This window comes from Hemicordylus capensis, chromosome 1 (genome assembly GCF_027244095.1).
Source record: "Hemicordylus capensis ecotype Gifberg chromosome 1, rHemCap1.1.pri, whole genome shotgun sequence".
Lineage (NCBI taxonomy): Eukaryota > Metazoa > Chordata > Lepidosauria > Squamata > Cordylidae > Hemicordylus > Hemicordylus capensis.
In genome coordinates, this window is record NC_069657.1 from 435,164,725 (window position 1) to 435,188,364 (window position 23,640).

The 23,640-nt window shown below is 44.3% G+C and overlaps 1 protein-coding gene across 1 annotated transcript in view; it reads left to right on the forward strand.

Moving 5' to 3' along the window:
- Window positions 1–23,640, forward strand: part of SOS1 (SOS Ras/Rac guanine nucleotide exchange factor 1) — a 99,721-nt gene that overhangs the window by 27,526 nt on the left and 48,555 nt on the right. The window contains exons 5-10 of the mRNA XM_053242998.1: window positions 78–287; window positions 3,191–3,334; window positions 12,060–12,170; window positions 12,252–12,350; window positions 14,480–14,607; window positions 15,260–15,915. Of these exons, the coding sequence (XP_053098973.1) occupies window positions 78–287; window positions 3,191–3,334; window positions 12,060–12,170; window positions 12,252–12,350; window positions 14,480–14,607; window positions 15,260–15,915 (1,348 nt within the window). The remainder of the gene's footprint in view (window positions 1–77; window positions 288–3,190; window positions 3,335–12,059; window positions 12,171–12,251; window positions 12,351–14,479; window positions 14,608–15,259; window positions 15,916–23,640) is intronic.

The window sequence follows — 23,640 nt, forward strand, 5'->3', positions numbered from 1 at the left end:
CTTAGCTTTGATTTACAAGTACATGTTTTTGGAGGAGGGAAAAACTGTTCCTCTTTTTTCCATCTTTATTTGAACAGGTGCTGATGGATATGTTCCATCAGGATGTAGAGGACATGAGTACACTGAATTTATCTGATGAAGAACCCTCCACTTCAGGGGAGCAAACTTATTATGATCTTGTAAAGTCATTCATGGCAGAGGTTCGGCAGTATATAAGGGAACTGAATCTCATCATAAAAGTTTTTAGAGAGCCTTTTATTACCAATCCCAAGCTGTTTTCAGGTCATGTAAGTATGCTGAATTTTGCATTATTTTGGAATAAAATCTGAGTGGCAATCTATCTTAGCATAAATACTTAAGACGTCAAAGGTTTTAAAACCAAAATATACTGTATGTATAGTGGATAAGTGCATGAGTCTATGGAGGAGGTGTCCAGCAATCCCTCTTGCAGTATTAGATTGGATCAGTTTCAATCTGTGACTCCTGAGGATGTGGACAAGCTGCTTGGGGCGGTGCGGCCTACCACCTGTTCTCTGGATCCTTGCTCGACTTGGCTGCTTCTATCTAGCAGGGAGATTGTTGGAAGTGGCCTCGTTAATATCATAAATGCATCGCTGAGGGAGGGTAGGGTGCCCCCCTGCCTGAAGGATGCAATGGTTAGACCACTCTTAAAGAAGCCTTCCCTGGACCGCTTAGCGATGGACAGCTACAGGCCAATCTCCAATCTCCCTTGGTTGGGCAAGGTGATTGAGAGGGTGGTGACCGACCAGTTCCAGGCAGTCTTGGAGCAAACTGATTATCTAGACTGATTATATGAGAGCCAGCATGGTGTAGTGGTTAGAGTGCTGGACTAGGACCAGGGAGACCTGAGTTCAAATCCTCATTCAGCCATGAAACTAGCTGGGTGACTCTGGGCTAGTCACTTCTCTCTCAGCCTAACCTACTTCACAGGGTTGTTGTGAAAGAGAAACTCAAGTATGTAGTACACCGCTCTGGGCTCCTTGGAGGAAGAGCGGGATATAAATGTAATAATAATAATAAATAATAAGAGCAACAATATTGACAATAAAATTCAGCCATCCCAGGTCCTTGGAAAGAACTCGATGTCTGGATAAAAGAAACCAGTCAATAACACCTGTCTGACTGTGTGAATTGATGATGATGATGATGATGATAGACAGACCCATTTCAAACTGGCTTTAGAGCTGGCTATGGGGTTGAGACAGCCTTGGTCGGCCTGATGGATGACCTTTACCGGGGAATCGGCAGAGGGAGTGTGACTCTGCTGGTTCTTCTGGATCTCTTGGCAGCGTTCAATACCATCGACCATGGTATCCTTCCAGATGGCCTGGGCGAGTTGGGGATAGGGTGCACTGCTTTGCAGTGGTTCCGTTCCTATCTCTCAAGTAGATTCCAGATGGTGGAGCTTGGTGACAGTTGCTTCTCAAACAGGAGCTGTTATATGGAGTCCCTCAGGGCTCCATTCTGTCACCAGTGCTTTTTAACATCTACATGAAACCGCTGGGTGAGGTCATCAGGAGATTTGGTGCTGGGTGTTATCAGTATGCTTGCTGATGACACCCAAATCTACTTCTCCTTTTCATCTTCAGGAAATGACACTCATTCTCTAAATGCCTGCCTACAGGCAGTAATGGGCTGGATGAGGGATAACAAATTGAAGCTGAATCCAAGCAAGACGGAGGTGCTCATTGTGGGGGGTCAGAATCTGAGGGGTGAGTTAGATCTTCCTGTGCTGGATGGGGTTACACTCCCCCAGAAGGAGCAGGTGTGCAGCTTGGGAGTACTCCTGGACCCAGGCCTCACCCTGGTATCTCAGGTGGAGGCCATGGCCAGGAGTGCTTTCTATTGTCTTCGGCTGATTCGACAGCTGCGCCCATTCCTTGAAGAGGACGACCTCAAAACAGTGGTGCATCAGCTGGTAACCTCCCGGCTTGACTATTGCAATGCGCTCTATGTGGGGCTGCCTTTGTACGTAGTCCGGAAACTTCAGTTAGTTCCGAATGCGGCAGCCAGATTGGTCTCTGGGGCAACCCGGAGAGACCATATGATGCCTGTTTTGAAACAGTTACACTGGCTGTCGATAAGTTTCTGGGCGAAATACAAAGTGCTGGTTATTACCTTTAAAGCCCTGAACGGCTTAGGTCCGAGATATCTTAGAGAGCGCCTTCTTTTACATGATCCCCACCGCACGTTAAGGTCATCTGGGGAGGTCCGTCTCCAGTTACCACCGGTTCGTTTGGTGGCCGCTCAGAGGCGGGCCTTCTCTGTAGCTGTTCCTGGGCTGTGGAATGCACTTCCTGCAGAAATTCATAATCTTAATTCTTTACTGACCTTCAAGAGAGCCCTTAAAACCCATCTGTTTGGCCTGGCCTTTCAGGGTTTTTAATTAGTTTTAATTGTTTTAATGTTAACCTGGTTTTCTGGGTTTTAATTGTTTTGATAGTTTGTTTTTTAAGATGTTTTTAAATTGGTGTTTATATTTTAATTATTTTTAATGATTTCTGTTTTTAATTCTAAACCACCCTGAGCCAGCTCGGAAGGGCAGTATAAAAATCGAATGAATGAATGAATGAATAAGTCATTTGTTTGATGGAATTATAAATCTAAGCAATTGCCTGGAAGTCAATTGCTTTTTTGAGAGTCAAATTGTTCTTTAGTAGTTGATAACCCACTTGATGAGTGTTAGTGTATGTTGTTTCCTATTTCTTAAATTATCCTCATTTATGTATGTAGTCTTTTTCTTTCTGCAGTATCTATTGACTTCCAGTGGTTTGTATTCTTGCTTTAATAACAGATTAGTATAATATCACTAGCACTAATTGTGGATGGGTTCAAACAGCCAAAGAAACAATGATTTATTTGTGAACGAGCAGATCCTACATGCTCCTCCCTCCTCCTTTCTCTTCCTTCTTCTGCTCACACCATTGACATCATGATTTTGTTTAGACTGGCTTATTGAAACCTGGAGCTGTACTTTAATTGTGCTTACAAACCACAATTAAACTACCATTTTGAAACAAAGATTCAATTCTGGTTTAATTGTGACTTACATTAAACCATGGCACATGCAGTCATCTGAACCTGCCCACTGTGTACTGTTTGTTTACATTTAATGTCTTGGTGCTCTCATACCTCCCATTAGTATTTCTAAATCTCTTTATATTTACAGGATGTAGAAAATATATTCAGTCGAATATCAGATATTCATGAACTTAGTGTGAAGTTGTTGGGCCATATTGAAGACACAGTAGAAATGACTGATGAAGGCAGTCCCCATCCCTTAGTAGGGAGCTGTTTTGAAGACTTAGCAGAGGTAGGTAACAGGCTATATCCTGTGTCCTGATAAATGCTTGGTGTATCATATATACCTATATTGCCCCATTATCAGCAGTTTTTTGTTGTCTAAAAGGTTGAACTTCCCAATCTATAGGACTTGTTAGAAATCAGATAAATAAGCATAGCAACACTGCAGGGGAACTCCAGCTTTTTGACCAAAGACGTTTAAAATCATGTAAAGGTTTCTCAAAGCCCAGTGCGGATGTAATACAACTGATCTTAGCTCTTTCCTCAAGTGCAAATTTCTGCCACCCTTCCCGGCCCTAAACATGCTTTTTATCTGCACCCATTTTAACTATGATTAGGGTTCCTAGGGTTTTAAGCAGGTCTCCAGACTTGAGTTAAGAGGGACCTGATTAGTGTTAAACCTGGTCAGCAGCAGTGCAGACATAATGCTAAACCATAGTTAAAGCCAACAAAAAAGAGGCAGAATTTACACTAGAAGAAGAAAAGAAAAGGAGCATGCAAGCTTGTGGCCTGTTCCCAGTCTTATTTGATAGAAGCCTTCTGCTTCTAGACCTCATCTGATACTGTTATTTTGGTTATCAAGCCATATATGTGGCTTTTCACTGCCTCCTTATCTTGCCCAGATGCCCCTCCCATCAAGAAACAGCCGATCATAGGGGCTTTGGGGACAGTCTCCCATTTCCCAGCAGGAGGGGTGTCAAGGGTGGGAATGTGGTTTTATTTTTTCATGCTGCAAAGAGCCAGTTGGGCTAGAAGGAGCATGAGAGACTGCCTCTAGGCATCACCCCATAAGGAAATGGGAGGTCACTCCAGAGACCCCTGCAACCTATTGGGAACATTTGGAGCACTTGTTCATTACAACAAAGAAAAAATAGCTGCATGGATTGTTCTTTTATTCCCAAAGTGTTCTGATATGCAGTATTTTCCAAGGAGAAAAATGACCCATCTTCTCCAAATGCATATAACTTATTCCTAAAACATAGTAAGAAATGAAGAAATCCTTCATGCCTTTTAGCAGTCTCAAAACAGTGGTTCTTGTTCGCTCCTTCTTGTCCTTCTGGCACCAATGTGATGGGAAGAGAGTTGAATGCTGCTCCCTCTGGAGCTGGAGCTTGGGGTGGGGGGCGAGTTAAGGGGTTGGAGGGAGCCCCTGTTTGGTATGGCAGGGTTCTCTTTTGTGTTTTGTCTTTCTAGTTGAGATGGGGGAGGTGTCCTGGAGAGTCCAACAAGTCCCTTATATGCTAGATCCCCAGTCTCTTATCTGGGGCTTAGAAAACCAAAACAAGCCACACTTTCCATGTGACTGCTGCTCTCAAGCAAATAAAACAACTTTGTACAGCGTTTTTTATGGTGGTATGAGGGGAGCAGTTCCATCTTGCTAGCTGCTGATGGGAAAAGTATGCTGTACCTGCTGAGTGCTTGGTACAGTGTTGCAAAGCAATTCTTTTATACTGTCAGTTGGAGTCTTCGTGTATAAAACCACACTCTTAAAAATTAGTTTTAGCCTTTAGTGGTTTTTTTAAACTAAATTGTTTTCTCCTAGAATGCCTTAAGAGAACTAAATGCTGCAATCTTACTTTGCATAATGTTCTAAAGTTGCAAACCTGGAAAACATTGTTTTTAGATGCCTGTCTTTGAATGCCTAATTTAAGTATAACTTTTCATTATAAATGAAGAATTGCATATGCAAATCTGATTAATCAACTAAAAATTATTTAAATCAAGTGACTGCCCTACTCCTTTAAGTCAGGCTTATCCTTTGTAATTGCAAATAAAAATTTACACATTCAAGATCCTCATCCTGAAAGTGTTTCTGTTTTATCTCAATGCAAGGCTATTGCTTCTGGTTTTTGAGGCTTGGGCCCGGTTTAGATGCCCCCAAACGCAAGCCTCTTGATCATGCTTTAGAGCAGGCATCCCCAAACTGCGGCCCTCCAGATGTTGCTGAACTACAACTTCCAGCATACCCAGCCACAAAAAATTGTGTCTAGGGATGCTGGGAGTTGTAGTTCAGCAACACCTGGAGGGCCGCAGTTTGGGGATGCCTGCTTTAGAGGCTGATATGTGGAGGGCTCACACACTACTTCCCCTCTTCCTTCTCCGCTCAAGTGGGTTCTCTCCTTGCTTTCCCTTCCCTAGTTTGTTTTCTCTTCCCTAGTTTGCCATGATGTCTTGAGTTGGCAAACTATGGATCTGGATAGTGGTTCCAACATTCATAACAAGTGGGTTCTGCGCCTGCACAGATCAGCTTCGGGAAGAATTCGTTAGCTCCTCGCGACGCCAACCACCCACTGCACGTGACTGCAGTACTCTCTAGTGGCGGTTAGGCCTCTCCATTTTCAGTTTCTTTCTGACCGCCATAGTGATCATTACTCGGAGACTGTTGCTCCTCGTGGAAAGTTTGTTATTGGTATTTTTGGCTTTTGGACTTTGGAAAACAGACTAGGACTTCTTTAACGGACTTGCGATTTGGCTTGGAATAACTCGGTACGGTTTTGACCTGGAATGGACCTGACGACGTCTCTTCTTTACGTTTTAAACTCGGACTCAATCTCGGTTCTCCCCCTATGACCACGGAACGGAACGACTACTGAGCAGGATGAGCGGCGTGAGTAAGGTGGGTAATTCCGGCAAGACGACCTTTAAACATTGCACAAATTGCCGGGGGAAGATCCCCTCAACAGACAGCCATACCCTCTGTTTGTTTTGCCTTTGGGAGGCACATGATACGGCTTGCTCGGTGTGCATCACATTTAACAAACAGACTCTTAAAAGTCGAGCAGCGCGCCTTAAGGTTTATCTGATGGAGGACGCCTTGTTGCCTAAGGCTGCGTGGAAGGATGCGATGCTGTGTCCTGCGCCAAAAACGCAGTCTAAAGACCCGGGCAGATCGAAAGAGTCGAAAGGGGTCCCGTCGTCATCAGCCGCCTCGGCATCGAGGGCCTCAACATCGGGCGTCTCTGCGTCGGAATCCTCGTTGACCTTTAAACTTCTGGAAGATCATAGGTCGGGCCTGAAGAGAAAGCACAGGGGTGACGCCTTGGGCCATGGCACCGCCCACAAGAAACCCAAACATGACCAGGCTTTGGAACATACTCCTTCACCTTCGGGACTACAGGGCTATGTAATTCCTTGACGCAGAGCAGCGTCGTTGTCCCCAGCTCCGATGCCCTATCAATCCCCTCTGACTCCTGGGCATCGACCGCGAAGCTCTCGGCATCGTGAGCGGTCAACGTCGATTGAACCCAGGTTGGAGTCTATGGGGCAGGCTTCAAGTCCAGAGACTCGATGTTGACATGATGCTGCACCCGTCGCTCACTCTTCGACGTCGATATTGATGTCGAACGTGGCTCCGGAATCTACAGTCGCAGTGATTGAAGACGCTGAACCCGACGCCGATCCTGATGTTGAGCACATCGAGGAAGAGCACATTGACATCGAGGATGAGTCGGCGTCAATGATTCAAGCATTACCAGGGCCATCCCCAACCACACCAGGGGCAAGCGAGCAAGAGGCTAGACTAGTTCTCATGCTTAACTCTGAGGAGAGTACACCCTCGACGGGCACCTTTACGGGTTTTCACGTGGGTGATTACTCCATGGTCATATTCCTAAGACTCCTTTATTGTCAATGAGGGGTACACCGATTGCAGGACCTTCATTTGGTGACAGTTGGGGTGACATGGTGGAAATATCTAACGCAGACTATGCTTTGTTTAGAGAGTGGCTGCGTGTAAAAGATCAGACCCCCAAGATTATTAAGGAAACGGCTGTGCAGGCTGTTCTGACACCAGTGCGGCGCATGGAAATGCTTGTTCAGGCATCAGCGCCTTTACCACGTCAACGCTCGGTTTCCCTGCAAGCTAATGTAACACGGGTTACCTGCACCAGGCAGCGATTCAGACAACATACGTACCTGTTCATGTGACCTCGACTGGCGTGGGGAACTCTCCTGTCCCATCTGACGATGGTGAAGATGATGACATAGAAGATTACTATGCCTCAGATTCAACCCCGGATCCGAACGACCCAGAGGCACCTGCCCTCCCAGATCCTGATTCTAATGTAGCAGTTGTCCCATTGGTTTCACCTAATGAGGAAATGAAGGGCTACCATCAACAAGTGGCAGAGGTGGCTCAGGTCTTGGGCCTATCCCTAAAGGAGAAAACCAGTGACATAGAGGACCCTGTCTGCAACATGATGAAGATGGCCTCGGGTTTGAAGCCGGTATACTTGCCTATGCTACCTCATATCACCAGGGCAGCAAAGTCGGCTTGGGAGGTACTCCAGACGTCAGCACCAACCTCGAAGCGTTTGGAGGCTCTTTATCTTGTCCAGGAGGAGGAGAATGCATATTTGGTACAACACCCTGCTCCAAACTCGTTGGTAGTTGATTGTGCGACGACTTCTAAGGGCGGCAAGCGTCATACCACACCTGTGGACCAGGAGGGCCATAAGTTAGATGTTCTGGGGAGACGCACTTACTCGACAGCCTGTTTGTCCATCAAAATTGCCAACTATGTGGCTTGCCAGGCACAATATACACATTCCCTGTGGGAGGCTCTGTACGATCAGCGTTCAAAACTGGGCCCTGGGCAATTTATGAAAAGATTTGAGGCTGTATTTGCAAAATCGACTGTGGCTACCCGTCAGCAACTGGCTAATGCAAAGTACTTAGCTGAGTCGGAATCCCGGACACTGACTTCGTCTATTACTCTGAGACGGCACGCCTGGCTGCGAGCTACGGGCTTGCAGCAGGATATGAGGGATAGGATTGAGAATCTTCCATTTGATGGTGCGGACCTGTTTTCAGACAAGACCGATGAAAACATGGAGCAATGGAAGAAATCGCAGAACACCGCACGCTCTTTTACCAACCCTCGATATACGAACAGATACCGCCCATTTGGTCAGTACAATCAGTATCAAAGACACCAGGGCAGTTACCGGCAGTCGGATAAAAGAGACTTTAGACGACCTTTCCAGCGATTTGGGAACAGTAACAAGTGCCCTTATTATCCCAAGAACAGAACCAGCCAGTCTGGCCAAACTAAAAGAGCACCACAATCAAAGCAGCAGCTTTGATCTGGAGGCGAGCCCACTGCCATCAAGCAACCTGCCCCTACGAAACAACCTGATCAACATCAAAGCAAGGAACACCATCTCCTTGAACATTGCCAGAGTTACTATCAAACTGGCAAGCCATGCTCAAGCGTGGCACCACATAACATCAGACCGGTGGGTCTTGTGCATAGTGACGACGGGCTATGTGCTAGAGTTCGAGGAGTACCCTCCGTTTCTGGGCGTGAAGTACACTCTGGAAACCCCTGTCCTGAGGGAGGAGGTGGAAAAGTTTTTGATGAAAGGGGCAATATCGCCGGTCCAGTAGGCTCTCAGCCAGTCAGGTTTTTATTCTTATTATTTCCAAGTCCCCAAACGCGATAGGGGCATAAAACCTATTATGGATCTCCGGGGCCTAAATCAATACATTGAGGTAAAGAAATTCAGGATGACGACGTTGCAAGCCATCCTTCCGCTCCTTCATGGGGAGAATTGGATTGCAACACTCGACTTGAAGGATGCTTACTTTCATATTGGCATTCAGGAGAACCACCGCAAGTTCCTCCGCTTCACCATGGGAAGTGAAGTCTGTCAATACAACGTCCTACCTTTCGGCTTGGTCACCGCCCCACGCATGTTCACGAAGTGTGTCGCGGTGATAATAGCCTATCTCCGAACAAAAGGACTGTCCATTTTTCCGTACTTGGATGACTGGCTGCTGACAGCCAATACGTGGGGGGAAATGCAAGAGCATGTACACATGGTAATCTCCCTGTTGAGTGATCTGGGCGTGAACATCAATTGGGAGAAATCCTTTCTACAACCTGCAAAACACCTTCAATATATTGGGGCACTGTTGGACATGACGGCCCAGAGGGCTTTTCTGCCGAGGGATCGGTATTCATGCCTACAGATGCTCATCCACATGTGTCAGAGTCATCCGGTACAGAGAGCAAGAACGATACAGGTTATTCTCGGTCTGATGGCCTCCTGTACAACCACGGTTTTGTATGCGAGGCTTCGCATGCACAAGCTGCAGCTTTGGTTTTTGAGGGCTTACAGACCGATGCTGGATCCCCAGTCCAAACGGCTAATACTGCTGGGCGCAGTGCATGCCTCTCTGACATGGTGGACAAAAGAGTCGAAGAAGCTCAACGGCGTACAGTTTGAGTCGCTGAACCCGACCGCCACGGTAACCTCAGTTGCTTTGTTGCAAGGCTGGGGTGCGCATCTGCTGCAACACAAGGTTCAGGGTCGATGGACGTCAAAAGAGAGACTTCTACATATAAATTTTCTAGAACTTCTGGCTGCGTACAAGGCCTTGGTTACCTTCCAGGAGAAGTTCGTGGGGCAGATAGTCTAGTTTAAATGGATAATACAACAGCCATTGCGTATGTCAACAAGCAAGGCAGGGTGGTCTCCAGGTCATTGTGCAGCCTCAGTCTTCAGTTGTGGAATTGGTGCATTCCACGCAAGATCTATCCCATTGCCATTCACATCAAGGGCACCTTAAACGTTTTGGCGGACTCTTTGATCCGGGAACTAGTGCTGGATCAGCACGAATGGGAGTTGAACCCAGTGATAATAGAATAGATATTCCAGTCCTGGGGCAAACCGAAGGTGGATCTCTTCGCAACATGCAACAACAGCAAGTGCGATCACTATTGTTCCATGATGGGTATCGGCCCAGATTCAAAGGGGGATGCGTTTCAGTATCATTGGAACCATCAGCTGCTTTACGCCTATCCTCCAACTCCAATGCTGCCCAGGGTGGTGGCCAAACTTCTGCAAGACAAGTCCTAAGCGATAGTTATTGCCCCTTGGTGGCCAAGGCACCCATGGTACACGCTGCTACTCAGACTGTCCCAGGGCAGGTACAGGAGGTTGCCACTGTGGGCAGATCTGATAACTCAGGACCAAGGAGAGGTGCTGCACCCCAATTTGTCCGTGCTGAATCTCACAGCGCGGAGGATCGGCTTCTAAAGAAGATTCTCCTAAATACCCGTAAACTATCAACTAGGCGGAGCTATCGGGCAAAATGGCGTAGGTTTGTGGCGCATGTTGCCTCGAGGGGCTATAACCCCAAGGAAGCAAGCCTGAAAGCTGTCCTCCTGTACTTAACAACTCTGAAACAGAGCGGCCTAGCAAATGTCTCGATTAAGGTGCATATGGCAGCTATATCGGCGCAACATGATGGGTGGGATGGAAAGACGGTCTTCACCCATCCAAGATGTAAAGATTTCATGAGAGGCATCAATAATTTGTATCCTCCAGTTCTCCCACCAGCAGAGAAGTGGAGTCTTTCCTTGGTACTTTCGTCACTGACGGAGCCACCTTTTGAGCCTTTGGCGTCTGCATCGTTGAAAAACTTAACCTTGAAGACGCTTTTCTTGGTGGCCATCACCACGGCCAGACAAGTAAGTGAGCTGCGTGCACTCCGCGTCGATGAGCCTTATATGAGGATTTATCCAGAGTGGGTCATCATGCGCTTGGATCCCGATTTCCGCCCGAAGATTGTAACAGATTTTCACCTTAATACCAAAATTGTGCTGCCCTCCTTTTTTAGAGATCCTACATCCGCACTTGAGCGGGCAATACATTCTTTGGATGTTTGTCGAGTCCTTTCCTTCTACTTAAGGGCCACTAGGGACATTCGGAGGACACCCCAGCTGTTTGTTGGCTTGCAGGGCAAGTGTAAGGGTCACTCACCTACTCGACAGAAATTGTCCTTCTGGCTGGTGGAGTTGATCAAATTGGCGTATGACCAACAGGGTGTCATCCCTCCGATGTCAATTAGGGCACACTGCACTAGGGCTTACGCCACGTCTGCGGCGCATCTGTCTGGCATTCGCTTCCCGGATATCTGCACAGCTGTGACTTGGTTGTCTCACCAGACGTTTGTAAAGCATTACGCCATAGATCTACGTACGGCCAGGGCTGCTGAATTCGGATAGGCGGTTCTCAAAAGGGTGTTACAGTAACTTGCAATGCTTACCTGCCTCCATCTGGGTAGCTTGTAATTCACCCACTTGTTATGAATGTTGGAACCACTATCCAGATGTTGCTTACCTGTAACAGATGATCTGGTAGTGGTTCCATACATTCATAAATCCCACCCGTCCATCCATCCCCGCTAAGACGGTTGCAAGCTACTGACTATTTTGCACTTACCATTCTGTCCTTAAGCCTGGGCTGCTATGTCAGCCTACAAGAAATTGAAAATGGAGACGCCTAACCGCCACTAGAGGCTACTGCAGTCATGTGCAGTGGGCAGTTGGCATCGCGAGGAGCTAACGAATTCTTCCCGAAGCTGATCTGCGCAGGCGCAGGACCCACTTGTTATGAATGTATGGAACTACTACCAGATCATCTGTTACAGGTAAGCAACCTGTTTTTTTCACCTTGCCTACAGATTAAACATAGTTGGCCAGTTCCTGATTTTCCCTAGCTAAGACATAAAGTATGAAGTGGAGGAGGGTACCTACCAGGTATCCTCCTGGTCTTGTGGTTTGGGGAGTATGTAATCCTTTGAGTATACGGCCTTTGAAGGTATAGATAGCATATGAGCTGCTCACTTCAAATATTTGAATTTAAAAATTTGACTGAATGTCACACTCTTGCATGATATTTGAGTTTCAGACAACTGAAATTCTTATTCTGTATTCTTTTATTTAGGAGCTAGCATTTGATCCTTATGAATCCTACACTCAAGATATTTTACGGACTGGTTTTCATGACCATTTTCTTAGCCAGTTATCAAAACCTGGGGCAGCATTTTATTTACAGGTATGTTAATATAATAGACACTGCAGGAGATGTTGCAACATACTTGTTCGTAAGACTGATTTATTTGTTTTTTAATTTCAGTCAATAGGAGATGGTTTTAAAGAAGCTGTTCAGTATGTTTTACCTAGACTACTTCTAGTTCCTGTTTATCATTGCCTCCACTATTTTGAACTTTTGAAGGTAAGAAAACTATACCATATAGTATTCTTAAAGTATGTTTTTATATTAACGTTTCAGTTTTGAAGAAATTGTCAGTGGAGCATAAAAAAGGCATTGGACCACCTCTGCTAAAAAGAAAGACCCTACATCCTCCCCCCACCCCCGCATGGGTTTCATTTTACAGTAAATGTAATTCAGTAGTCCTCTGCTAATTTGTTTGAACAAAGAACTACTGACCCACAACTGCTAAAAGTATTAGATAAGCTGAGCTTAGACATTACAGATGGTGTTGGTCTACAATATATAATACCTCTGCTCTAAAAAGACTGTTGCTGCAGAAGCATATAAATGTTTCCCTGACCTTAGGGTGGTGATGGTTAGTAGATGCAGGGCAGGTGTTGCTTCCAGAAGTGGGAACTAAAAACTACTTGTGTGCAGCATCTTACTCATGCTTTGGATCCTAGCTATTAACATTTTTTTAAAATCCTCTTTTATCCTCGGTTAAAGGCTTTAGAATCAGCTTCCAATACCAAATTTATCTGCCAACATAAAGGTTAAATGTTTAGGCACATACTGATTCATGTTTCTTTCCTGGGCCTCTTCTAATATTTTGAATTCCATAATAAAAATGATTAGAGTAATTAGAGTAAAAAAATATGCCTCTCAGAATCTTAAGTGCAGATTTTGTGCATTTTCATTTTGTTTTCTGCAGTTACCCTATTTGGACATTAGATGGTGTTGAACTACAATATATAACACCTGTGTTTTAAAGAGAGGTTGTTGCTGCAGAAGAATGTACATGCTTTAAAAAAATCTAGCTTTGGAACTGCTTCAGTCCTACTGTATTAGATTACCACAGGAGTATCTTGCACACATGCTATAGAAACAGGCTATGGGAGCCATGACTTCAGTTTATTTATGCTTGCCTAAATATCTGTCAGGGGTGCCTAGAAATTTAACTGGCTCAACTGCTTCATAGCAATTCTGCTCCCTTGTCCGGAGCCTACTGTCACACCGCCCTTCCTGCCACCTCTCTGAGTGCTCCTGGGTGTGCCACCCTCCTCCTTCAGCTGAACATGTAATAATGGAGCAATATTACAAGCAGCTGCTAGATTGTAAGAACTTGGTGCTACTGCTTGAAGGTAGGTAAGGACTGCTCTGTGCTGAAGGTAGTAGCAGAGATATTGATTGCCACAGCGTTGGAGGAGGAGGAGGAGCAAAGATGTCAGCCATGCTCACAACTGGGCTTGCTGTTGTGAAGAGGGGGAAGTTCTGGGTTGCACATTCCTTCCTTACTGGGAAGTAGCCTCCTCCAGTCTTTCCTTTCTTCCTTCCGCTCCTAGTATGTGCTCTAACATCTGTAATTTATTTTTTTTTGCCTACACTTAAAACCTTTTTCAAAAAACAAGTGAGCCAAAACGCTTTCCCCATGGGCAGAAGATGCCTTTCTTCCACCTTTCCCATGGTATATTTTTGCTTTTTGAGGGGGGCATGCTTAGGTAATGCAGTTATATAAAAGTGTGCCTCTGCACACGCACCTTTTTTCATATGAGTCTTTTGGCTCTTGTCGTCCTGACTAGGATATTCAGCAATAGTTGTTTAATATTTTGTCCCAGGCTGCCCAGTTTCTGTTCTAAGCATGTTACATGTAAAGGGGATAAAGAGAAGCACATTAATGCTCCCCACCCCACAATGTTCATCACAAAGTCCAGAATTTTGTCATATCCATTGTCTGGCTTCTAATTTTTGTCAAGGCCTGATCTAAATATCTTGCAATAAGTAATATTTCTAATCACTCATAAAGTTTCATATACATTCTCAGTAACCTTTGCTACATCCTTCTAAGGAAGGCTAGTATTAGTACCCTTATGTTACAGGTAGGAGTGCCAAAGTCTTAAAACAGAGACCTTCCTGCTAGTGGATTATCAAGCTGGGAGTTGAATGTTGGTGTCATCACACAGTCCATGCTCTTAGTTACATTATTTATTTAAAAGATGTCCTCCTAATTATGCTTTGTTAGCACAGATTATTCTCTGGTCTGAGTTGTTAATTCAGAGATTGCATCCACTGAAGGATAGAATCTGATTTTGTAAAACTTCTATAGGAGTATAAAATATTACTGTATTCTTATTGCTTTCTCATACTAATAGCAATTAGAAGAGAAAAGTGAAGATGAAGAGGACAAAGAGTGTTTGAAGCAAGCGATTACAGCCCTGCTTAATCTTCAGAGTAGTATGGAAAGGATATGCTCCAAAAATCTTGCAAAGAGAAGGCTTAGGTAAACACACTTTCATTCCCCCCCCCCCCACCGCTTTTAGCCCTGAATTGCTCTGTTATAAATCCAGGCTTTCCAGTTTCCTCTTTCAGTAAACAATGAACAAAGTAGTTTGTGGCAAGCCTACTTTTTGAGAGGAAGTGACATCAAACTCCAGATAGCTATTGTTTTAAATCTCTTGTATGTCTGTGTGTCCTTGCACACTCACTTTTTAGTGAAGGCATCTTGAGAATCTACTGGTAAGCAGAAGGAAAAATAACTTTTCATTAACTGTTTAAATGCTCTTAAAATGCTTAACAGACTTTTATGTAAACTCATGATGCAATTATTGTTGTGTCTCTTGTGATTAAAGCAGATAATTACATGGTGTTACTTTATTTTTTGTGTGCTGAGAAGTTTTTTATTTCTGCTTATAAAGGTTTCATTGTTGACTGACTGACTGAAATTCTGTATTAAGTATGTATATTAAACTGTAAGCCTAGCTCTGTTTGATCTGAAATTGTACTTAATTGAAGTTAGCCCATGGGTTTTTTGTCACATATATTTTTAAATACTATTAAACACTTCTCCAGACTAGTCATTAACAGAACTAAACATGCATTAGTTAGTATGTATTACTATATGAGCTAATGTGTTTTTTATCACTCTTTCGAAGTGAATCTGCATGCCGGTTTTATAGTCAGCAAATGAAGGGGAAACAACTAGCAATCAAGAAAATGAACGAAATCCAGAAGAACATTGATGGTTGGGAGGGTAAAGATATTGGACAGTGCTGCAACGAATTTATAATGGAGGGGACTCTTACACGTGTGGGTGCAAAGCATGAGAGGCATATATTTCTCTTTGACGGTCTAATGATTTGCTGTAAGTCCAATCATGGCCAGCCAAGACTGCCTGGTGCCAGTAATGCAGAATATCGTCTCAAAGAAAAGTTTTTCATGCGAAAGGTACAGATCAACGATAAAGACGATACTAATGAGTACAAGCATGCCTTTGAAATCATTTTAAAAGATGAGAACAGTGTTATTTTTGCTGCTAAATCAGCCGAAGAAAAAAACAACTGGATGGCAGCCTTGATCTCTTTACAGTACAGAAGCACTCTTGAGCGCATGTTAGATGCAACAATGTTACAGGAAGAGAAGGAGGAGCAGATGAGGTTCCCAAGTCCTGAGCTTTATAGATTTGCAGAACCTGATTCTGAGGAAAATATTGTTTTTGAGGAGAACATCCAGCCCAAATCTGGGATCCCTATTATCAAGGCGGGAACTGTTCTCAAACTCATTGAGAGACTTACCTACCACATGTATGCAGGTAAGAAATCCTTCTAGATCTTTGAAATACCTGAAACCTCTCAAAGAAATTATGGTTAGCCTATGATTTATATTTTTAATACCTCAGAAAAGTAAGGTGGTGTGTGTATGTTTTATGGTACCATACTTAGGAGTATCCAGTGACCATTATGTTCTGTTACAAAAGTAAACATTATATTGAAAACAGAGTAAACAACTGCAGCAAATAGCATAAACAAATGAAGGTTAGATGGGGTAAATGTCTACCTAAATTCTTAATATGGGCTAGTAGATAAGATAATATGGGCTAACATACAAAGTTACCCAAAGGGATGCTCCAGGGTTGGTTTTTTCCCTGGGCTAATGTGCTATAGGTATGTACTTTTGCTCATAGGAAGAAAACTGTTAACTCATTTTCCTTTGTGCGTTTCATGGACCAGACTGCTGGTGACAATGTCTACATGAGCAAAGTGACAGAGCCACTAACTTCTCAGTTTTTGCAAGAAAGCTACACCTGGGAAAAGCAGTTATCCCAAGCAGTAAGGTGAAGGTTAAGTTGTAGCTAGAGCTGTAATCACTGAACAAAAGTGTTAGCATGCATCTACTGAACCTTTATCAATACCCTGCAAAGAATGTGGGGCAGTTCAGCAGCACTTGTACTATTGTGTGTATCTAACACACTACCTGCAGAACAGGGCTGTTCGATCTGACGTAAAATTGTGCTAACGCAGTTGCGCAATGCCCATTATTTCCAATGGGCATCACACAACTGTGATTATGCAATTTGAAATTGGAACAGAACAGCCCTGTTCTGCAGCACTGCAAGTGATGTGTTAGAAGCACACAAGAGTACAGTTGCTTCCTGTGTTGCCCTGCAAAGAATGTGGGCCATTGGTTAAAAGCCTGTTGTAAAATAGTTACGCCAAACAAAATTCTGTATATTTATTTGTTTGTTTATTTATTTATTAGATTTATATACCGCCCTTCCAAAATGGCTCAGGGTAGTTCACAGCATGATAAAAACAATTAAAACAAATTAACAATTACAATCAAACTATTAAAACACAATAAAACCAATAAAACAGCTAAAAGCCCTGGAAATCAGGGCAACAATTTAAAACAATTTAAAATAGTTAATCATTTAAAACCTTGGAAGGCCAGGCCAAATAGGTAGGTTTTAAGGGCTCTCCTGAAGGACAGCAATGATCTCAAATTACAAATTTCTGCCGGGAGTGCATTCCACAGCCCAGGAGCAGCTACAGAGAAGGCCTGCCTCTGCGTTGCCACCAGACGAACCGGTGGCGACTGGAGACGGACCTCCTCAGATGATCTGAAAGTGCAGTGGGGAACCTAAGCCATTCAGGGCTTTAAAGGTAATAACCAGCACTTTTGTATTTCGCCCGGAAACATATCGGCAACCAGTGTAGCTGTTTCAAACAGGCATCATATGGTCTCTCCATGTTGCCCCAGAGACCAACCTGGCTGCCGCATTCGGAACTAAATGAAGTTTCCGGACTACGTACAAAGGCAGCCCCACATAGAGCGCATTGCAGTAGTCGAGCCGGGAGGTTACCAGCTGATGCACGACTGTTTTGAGGTCATCCTCTTCAAGGAATGGGTGCAGCTGTCGAATCAGCCGAAGCTGATAGAAAGCACTCCTGGCCATGGCCTCTACCTGAGATACTAGGGTGAGGCCTGAGTCCAGGAATACTCCCAAGCTGTGCACCTGCTCTTTTGGGGGGAGTGTAACCCCATCCAGCACAGGAAGATCTAACTCACCCCTCAGATTCTGAGCCCTCACAATGAGCACCTCCTTCTTGTTTGGATTCAGCTTCAATTTGTTATCCCTTATCCAGGCCATCACTGCCTGTAGGCAGGAATTTAGAGAATGAGTGCCATTTCCTGAAGATGAAAAGGAGAAGTAGATTTGGGTGTCATCAGCAAGCATACTGATAACACCCAGCACCAAACCTCCTGATGACCTCACCCAGCGGTTTCATATAGATGTTAAAAAGCATTGGTGACAGAATGGAGCCCTGAGGGACTCCATATAACAGCTCCTGTTTTGAGGAGCAACTGTCACCAAGCTCCACCATCTGGAATCTACCCAAGAGTTAGGCATGGAACCACTGCAAAGCAGTGCACCCTATCCACAACTCGCCCAGGCGATCCGGAAGGATATCATGGTCGATGGTATTGAACGCCACCGAGAGATCCAGAAGAACCAGCAGAGTCACACTCCCTCTGTTGATTCCCCGGTAAAAGTCATCCATCAGGCCGACCAAGGCTGTCTCAACCCCTTAGCCAGCCCTAAAGCCAGTTTGAAACGGGTCTAGATAATCAGTTTCCTCCAAGACTGCCTGGAGCTGGTCGGCCACCACCCTCTCAATCACCTTGCCCAACCAAGGGAGATTGGCCTGTAACTGTCCATCACTAAGGGATCCAGAGAAGGCTTCTTTAGGAGTGGTCTAATCAATGCCTCCTTCAAACAAGGAGGCACCCTACCCTCCCTCAGTGATGCATTTATGATTTTAACTAGGCTACCTCCAACAATCTCCCTGATAGACAGAAGCAGCCAAGTCGGGCAAGGATCCAGAGAACAGGTGGTAGGCCTCACTGCTCCAAGCAGCTTGTCCACATCCAAACCAATCCAATCTAATACTGCAAGAGGGATTGCTGGACACCTCCTCCATAGATCCTGCAAAAACAGTGGAATCCAAGTCGGCCCAAATACAGGTGATCTTGTTTGCAAAAAAACCATTAAAGGCATCACAGCAGAACAACCCCGGGGGACTGATTTGAAGTAGAAGGAGCAGAAACCAAACTCCTCACAACCCGGGATAGCTCCACTGAGCTGTACCTGCAGCCACAATGCGCGCAGACCAAAAGCTCTTTTTTGCCGCACGCACCGTGACCGCATAACTCTTCAAATGGGTCACATGCTATATCCTGTCAGATTCGAACCGAGTTCTCCTCCACTTGCTCTCTAGTCGCCTACCCAACTGCTTCAGCCCCCGCAATTCCTCAGTATACCAAGGGGTCATTTTTGAAACAGGTTGGAAGGGACGCTTAGGAGCAATCATGTCTACTGCCCTGATGAGTTCCCTGTTCCAGGTTCCCACCAGGGCATTGACAGAATCACCGGCCGCACCAACGTCAAAATCCTCCAATGCCTTTTGAAATCCCATTGGGTCCAGCAGGCTTTTCGGACGGACCATCCTAATAGATCCACCACCATTTAGGGAATGAGTGCCAGGAGTGGATTGTGGCTGTGAGACCAACCTTAACCAAGTAGTGGTCCGTCCATGACAATGGGGAAATGACAGGATCCCCCACCCACGGAACACCCTCCTGATCTGAACAAAAGACCAAATCAAGTATGTGGCCAGCAACATGAGTTGGTTCAGAAAATAATTGGGATAGGCCCATAGTTTTCATGGCCGCTATGAACTCCTGAGCCGCACCAGACAAGCCAGTCCCAAAGTGAATATTGAAGTCCCCCAGCACTAAAAGTCTAGGAGACTCCAACACCAACTCCGCGACCAGCTCCATCAGCTCAGTTAGGGAGTCGGTTGGGCAGCAGGGTAGACGAAATTGTGCTTCTTAACATCAAGAGCACAAGCAGATACTGTCGGCTAATTTTCTTCACAATTACAGTCTTAAGTAGTTTAGCAGAATGCAATTGTTGATGGGAGCAGAGGTGGAGGGGGTTGCTTTCATTGGAGGAACAGCATTATGCAGGTGGGGTGGCAAATTGTTTTTATTCCTGTGTTACTACCCTCACAGTATTCTACTGTGGAATGGGTCACACTACTAGAAAGAGAAACCCCATGTTCATGTTCTGTAATGGTGCTCATAGGATGTACAAGATCACATCAGTTCATTTAATTAAAAAAGAAAGCAAATATGCACCTGTTATATCATTTGAATCTTTATGAAAGTTGTTCTTGGTGTCAATTGTGGAAATACCCATAATGTTTTGGGGTGCATCATGAATGCAGATGTCTAAATTGATTAAAGTGACACACCCTCCTGTCCACTTCTGCGTGCTTGGTTTGTAGAATGTTGATACAACTCAGTAGTTTAATTCAGTACAGGTGTCAGTAATGCACTTTTCTTAAGGACCATTCCACTTTAAAGGATAGAATTGAGAAATGTTTGATCCTAACATGTGATTTAATGTCTTAAATCACTATTCATTGACAGAAATTGTATGTGTATGAGTCTGATTTAGGATATTCTTTGTCTATGATAGGTTTCTGTTGAGGTTTAGGTGATTCATCTGGTTTCAGAAAGGGAGTTAAATCTGAAGAAGCATACTTTATATAGCCTCTTGTGGAGGACCTTTCCCTTCTCTTTTATTGGCTGATGGGGGCAGGGAGGCTGTTACAGCAATAGCATGGACTATGAAGTTGCCGTGACTGGTTTGCTGCACCACAGTCTTAGAATGCATCTAAAACTGTATGTATTCTGTGCTTTAAAAAAAAAAAAGAAGTTCATTCTGTTCCAAGAAAAGCTGAATTCATATGGCCTATATGAATTATGCATAATTCTACCATTTATTTTAATTTGTAAACTATATTATGGTTTTGCTAGTAATAGGAACAAGAACACTGAAACCCATTTCTCCAACTACTGAAAATCTTAATCACCTTTCTGGCTTCTAACACTTCTGCAGGGATTACCAACAGATGTTTGGCTTACCTTTGCTGCCACAAGGGTTAGAAACCTACTATACTTTTTTAAATGGCACTGAGCCATGTGTTGGCTCAGTGCCTAGAGGCTGTCAGGACCCGGATGGGCCAAAACAAGCTCAGGCTCAATCCCTTCAAGACTGAGTTGCTCTTGTTCAGTTTGCTATCTGGCCAATTGCCGTGTGTGAGTTTCTCTCTTGACGGGGTTGCGCTACCCTTAAGAGAGACAGTTTGTGATCTGGGGGTCCTTCTGGACTTGCAGCGCCTGCTTGAACTGCAGCTGGAGGCCATGGCCAGGGGTGCCTCTGCCCAGCTTCAGCTGGTTCGCCAGTTATGGTTCTGGTCCTGCAGGCCCTGGCAACAGTAACTCATGCCTTTGTTACCTCTTGTTTGGATTACTGTAATGCGCTCTACCTAGGGTTGCTTTTGAAAATGATTTGGAAGCTTCAACTAGTCCAGAATGCAGTGGCCTGCCTCTTTATGGATGGCCGTAGATTTGATAGTGTCACACCTCTTTTATGGTCGCTGCACTAGTTGCCTGTTCACTTCCGGGTCCAATTCAAAGTGCTGGTTCTCACCTACAAACCCCTTATGGACTTAGCACCTGTATATATCTGGGATTACCTCTCTTGACTGGTTGTCTTCTCAGCTGGCCCTCCTTGGTGTCCCGGGCCCTGGTGTAGTGTGTGGTGCCTGGGCCCATAGGAGGGCCTTTTCTGTGGCCACACCTCTTCTTTAGAACCCACCAGATTCGTTCAGGCCCCTCCCTGGCTGCTTTTAAGGCCCTTCTTAAGACCCATTTGTTTCACCAGATGTTTGCACTTTATTATTATTTCTTGTTTACACAGTCAGACAGGTGTTGTTGACTGGTTTGTTTTATCCAGACATCAAGTCCTTCCCAAGGACCTGGGATGGCTGAATTTTATTATCAGTGTTGTTGCTGTTGTTATAATAGATATCATCGCAGAATATAGGCTGTTCCCAGTAAAGTTGCTTTTTGTAATTGGCTGGTGGTGATTTCTGTGGCCCCTATGGTGTTGAGGTGCTCTTCAAGGTCTTTTGGAATTGCACCTAGGGTGCCAATTACCACTGGGATTGTTTTGGTCTTTTTCTGCCACAGCCTTTCAATTTCAATTTGTAGATCTTTGTATTTTGTGATTTTTTTCTATTTCTTTTTCTTCTATTCTGCTATTCCCCTGGTATTGCTATGTCGATTATTTTAACTTGTTTTTCTTTCTTCTCGACTACAGTTATATCTGGTGTATTGTGTAGCAGATGTTTGTCTGTTTGCAGTCAGAAGTCCCATAATATTTTTGCATCTTCATTTTCGACAACTTTTCCAGTGTCATGGTCCCACCAATTCTTGGCTACAGGTAGCTTGTATTTTTTGCAGATGTTCCAGTGTATCATCCCTGCTACCTTGTCATGCCTTTCTTTGTAGTCAGTCTGTGCGATCTTTTTACAACAGCTGATTAGGTGGTCCCCAATTTCATCTGCTTCTTTACAAAGGCGGCACTTGCTGTTTGTTGTTGATTTTTTGACTTTTGCTCTTATTACATTTGTTCTTAGTGCCTATTCTTGTGCAGCCAGTATTATTATTACCATTATTATTATCATTAATATTATTAAATTAATTGGTATTGGTATTGTTCACCTCCTACAGTCTTTGAAGGAGGCAGTATACTGTATAAGAAAATATAAATAAATGAAATGAAAGAATTTATTCTCAGGAAGTGAATTCTGCCACATTCTGCACTCCTGCAGACTTGTAGTGTGTGCACAGCCCCATGGGTATCCCAGGAAAAATCATATTTGCCTTCTCCAGGAGTTGTTTCAGCCCTTCATTTTACATGCGTACATGTGTTAATACTTTTGGACAGGAATATTTTCCTTTATATGTATTTCCAGTTTGCTTTCCCTTTGGACCTTTTGTGTTCTGCATACATGTTTCTCCAGCATTCGTTTCCAAGAATCTGCAACCCCAGTCGCTCCAAGTTAATTGGCAGCTACTTCTGCTCTTGTTTATACCATGGGGCGGGGGCGGTTCCAAGGATGGGGAATTAATATGTTTGGCTAGTTTGAATCTCCATATCGCTGCCTAGGCTTTTGTAGCAGATGATGAACAGAATACATTTTCCACACTTGCACCCAGAGGCACAAGGATAACCAGTTGCCAGCAAGTTTTAATGGTTCAATAATATTGCCGAGAAATTTCTTCATTTGGTCCTTTGCAAAAATCCTCAAATAAGAACTTAGTATTAAATGCATTTGTCATGAGCCCCAAATTAAAAACTGCAGTTGTGAGAAAATGAGTCTGGCACTGTGTGAAATTATTATGTATTTTGTGACACTGTATTGAACAGCATTTCTACAGAAATGGATGGGAAGTTATCTTTAAGGTGATCACAAAAGGTCCCATCACAAAATGAGATTCTGTGCATATGCAGTAACCCCCTCAGAAGAATTCTTAAGCTACTCAAGGTGCTCTTGATTCTTCCCACCATGCATTTTTGCTGGTTAGAGCACCCATTGCTCAGTTCCTTCCCGAGCATCACATCATTCACCTCATGAAGACACAGACAACCCCACAATGGAATGTTGCAGGCACCTCCCATGCTTCACCTGTCATTGTGGATTCCCTGCCTGAGAATTCCCCAACCAATTCTGGCCAGGACAAGGGTTCTAATTTGAGTGAGAAAGGACAATCTTCTAAAGAAGCCTCCTAGGCTGTACCTGTTCCGGATTTTTGAAGACTACTTCAAAAAAACTTAGTCATTGATGCGTTCTACACAGTCCACCTTCAGAGGTTTCTCAGTGCACAGTTTAGACAGAGATGAAGAAATGGAAGCAACTCGTATCCCAAAAACTCCTCCAGAATCTCCAGCTAGAGTGACACCTGTGTCTTCTCCATCAAGTTTTTGTTGGAGAGATACCACTACTCAGTCTTAACCTATTCATCCATGGGATGCCCAATGGATTATTGGAGTACACCAGGGGCCCTAGACCCTGACTATGTACATGGCTTTAGACTGCTCAGGGATCCCTGTTGTTTT